Raw genomic sequence first — 2,254 nt, forward strand, 5'->3', positions numbered from 1 at the left:
ACTGTCATTCATTGTATATTTCTACAGCACCTGGCCCAATGGGGGTCAGACTTGCTTGTGGCCTCTAGGCCCTGCTGTAATACAAATAATAGTGTTTAAACCCAAACAAAAAAACCCCTCCATGCTACTTTTCATTCTTCATTTATTGTAAATGTCAGGAGAACATTATCTCTGATAAGCAGATCTGCTAAGATTTAACAACAACAAAAAACGAACCCTACATGTTGATCCCCTATAATGCTGCTTTTAAAACCAAACTAAACTTTCCTTTCTTCTCTTCATGAAAGTTTGCTTGCTTGGCAGCAATTGAGTGTACGGGTCTCCTTGTCATGGCAACCATTGTCCCGGAAAAACTTACCCGCCTTTTCATTAATGTGCAGCAGCTTTGGCAGGTCCCCAGGCTGCTGGAAATGGCGTTCCCCTCGCCTCCCTGCACTGTGGGCACCTCAGATGTGCCTAAGGTCTTCTGGAAACCCTACATTCACACCGGCTACAGACCCCTCAACCGGACCTGGAAGTATTACTTCTTGACGCTTTTCCAGCAGCACAACGAAGCTGTCAACGTCTGGACTCACCTCGTGGCAGCTCTGATCCTGCTTCTGAGGTTCCAGCGGCTTTCCCAGACGGTGGCTTTTGCGAGCGATCCTCATGCCCATCCCCTGTTCATCATTGTCATTGCTTCTATCACCTACCTAACCTTCAGCTCCCTGGCTCACCTCCTCCAGGCCAAATCAGAATTCTGGCATTATAGCTTTTTTTTCATGGACTATGTGGGAGTAGCCATTTACCAGTACAGCAGTGCCTTGGTGCATTACTACTATACCATTGAGCCAGACTGGCATGCAAGGATCATGGGGTTTTACATGCCAGGAGCTGTTTTGCTAGCATGGTTATCCTGTGCAGGTTCCTGTTATGCTAAATATAGATACCACCAACTTCCTCGCCATCTGAGCAGGCTGTGTCAGGAAATGCCCTTGGGCCTGGCGTATGCTCTAGATATTAGCCCAGTAATTCACCGGCTCTATACAGCTCAGCCCGCCGAGCAGGCGGATCCAGCCCTTTTATACCACAAATGCCAGGTGTTGTTTTTCCTTATCGGTGCTTTTTTCTTCTCATACCCTTATCCAGAGAAATGGTTTCCTGGGAAATGTCACTTCTTTGGGCAGGGGCATCAAATCTTCCACGTGTTTCTGGTGCTGTGCACCCTGGCCCAGGTGCAGGCGGTGGCTCTGGACTATGAGTCAAGAAGGGAGATTTACACCAGTCTGCACGGTGACCAGACTCACAATTTCTCTGCCCTGTGCTTCTTCACCATAGCCTGCTGCCTCCTCACTGCCGCTTACATGACCAGCAAAGTGAAGTGCAAACTGAACTGCAAAGGAGAATGAAAGCTGTGGAGGGGAAGCTCCCGATCTCTCCGAACCTGGCTGTTTGAGGGGATGCCACCATAACAATCTGGCTGTGGACTGTATTTTAGAGAGTGATGGAATGCTTGGAAATGTGCTATTGTTAAGTGATCTGCAAAGGGAAAATGCTGGGAGTTTGTGCTCTTTGGGGTTTTTTATGATGTATAAAGAAGACCTGGAAAGGTGTATGTGTGTATAAGTGTTAAAACATTTTCTTTTTCTACTTATTTTCTGCCTTAGAAATTCAGGTCCTGTCTTTAAAAGGCCTCAATGAAGAGCTGGGAGCAACACTCTCTTTGCTAAATATGCCTCCTGCTGTCCTGGCATCTATGGGCTGAGAAAGCTGACTTGCACAGCTGAGATCCTAAGTGAGTCTTCTAGCAAAACCAGGAGTGGCCAGCTCTGACATTCCTGATATTTCTCAGGCAGAAGTTAAGACAGAAAAAACAAGTCCAGCTTGTCTTTACATTTTGCAGAGAAGCAAACAAGGGGACAAGACAAACATTTTTTTTCTGTTCAGGTCACTTTATATAGCACAGTAACTTTACATGGCACTTTACACACAGAGAAAGACCTGTGGCCTGCCCTTATCATCTAAATAAGACAAGATACACTGAAGACAAGGCCCTGTCAGGAGAGAGGAGGAGGTTATCAGTAATGATGAAGAGGAGAAGGGAGGAAGGATAGCTGGAAGAAATGGGTTTCTAAGTGGGATCTGAAGGAGGAAAGAGGCCAGTAGGCCACTGAGAAGAGGGAAGCTTTGTCTATACTGGCCCTGTACCCCTAAAAATTCCTTCTGTTGCTACCACTGGTGCAGTTCCATTGCAGGTAACAATAATGTGAGTAAA

At 46.4% G+C, this 2,254-nt stretch overlaps 1 protein-coding gene across 1 annotated transcript; it reads left to right on the forward strand.

Moving 5' to 3' along the window:
* The first annotated feature begins 223 nt into the window (after window positions 1–223).
* Window positions 224–1,592, forward strand: PAQR7 (progestin and adipoQ receptor family member 7). Its single transcript, XM_054011533.1, has one exon. The coding sequence runs from the start codon at window positions 330–332 to the stop codon at window positions 1,386–1,388; it is 1,059 nt and encodes a 352-aa protein (XP_053867508.1). The 5' UTR covers window positions 224–329; the 3' UTR covers window positions 1,389–1,592.
* The last annotated feature ends 662 nt before the right edge of the window (window positions 1,593–2,254 follow it).

Source organism: Malaclemys terrapin, chromosome 22 (assembly GCF_027887155.1).
Source record: "Malaclemys terrapin pileata isolate rMalTer1 chromosome 22, rMalTer1.hap1, whole genome shotgun sequence".
Taxonomy (NCBI): Eukaryota; Metazoa; Chordata; order Testudines; family Emydidae; genus Malaclemys; species Malaclemys terrapin.

What these genes read in the sequence shown, in the direction of transcription:
- PAQR7 (XM_054011533.1), top strand. Translation starts at nt 330, where the DNA reads ATGGCAACCATTGTCCCGGAAAAACTTACCCGCCTTTTCATTAATGTG.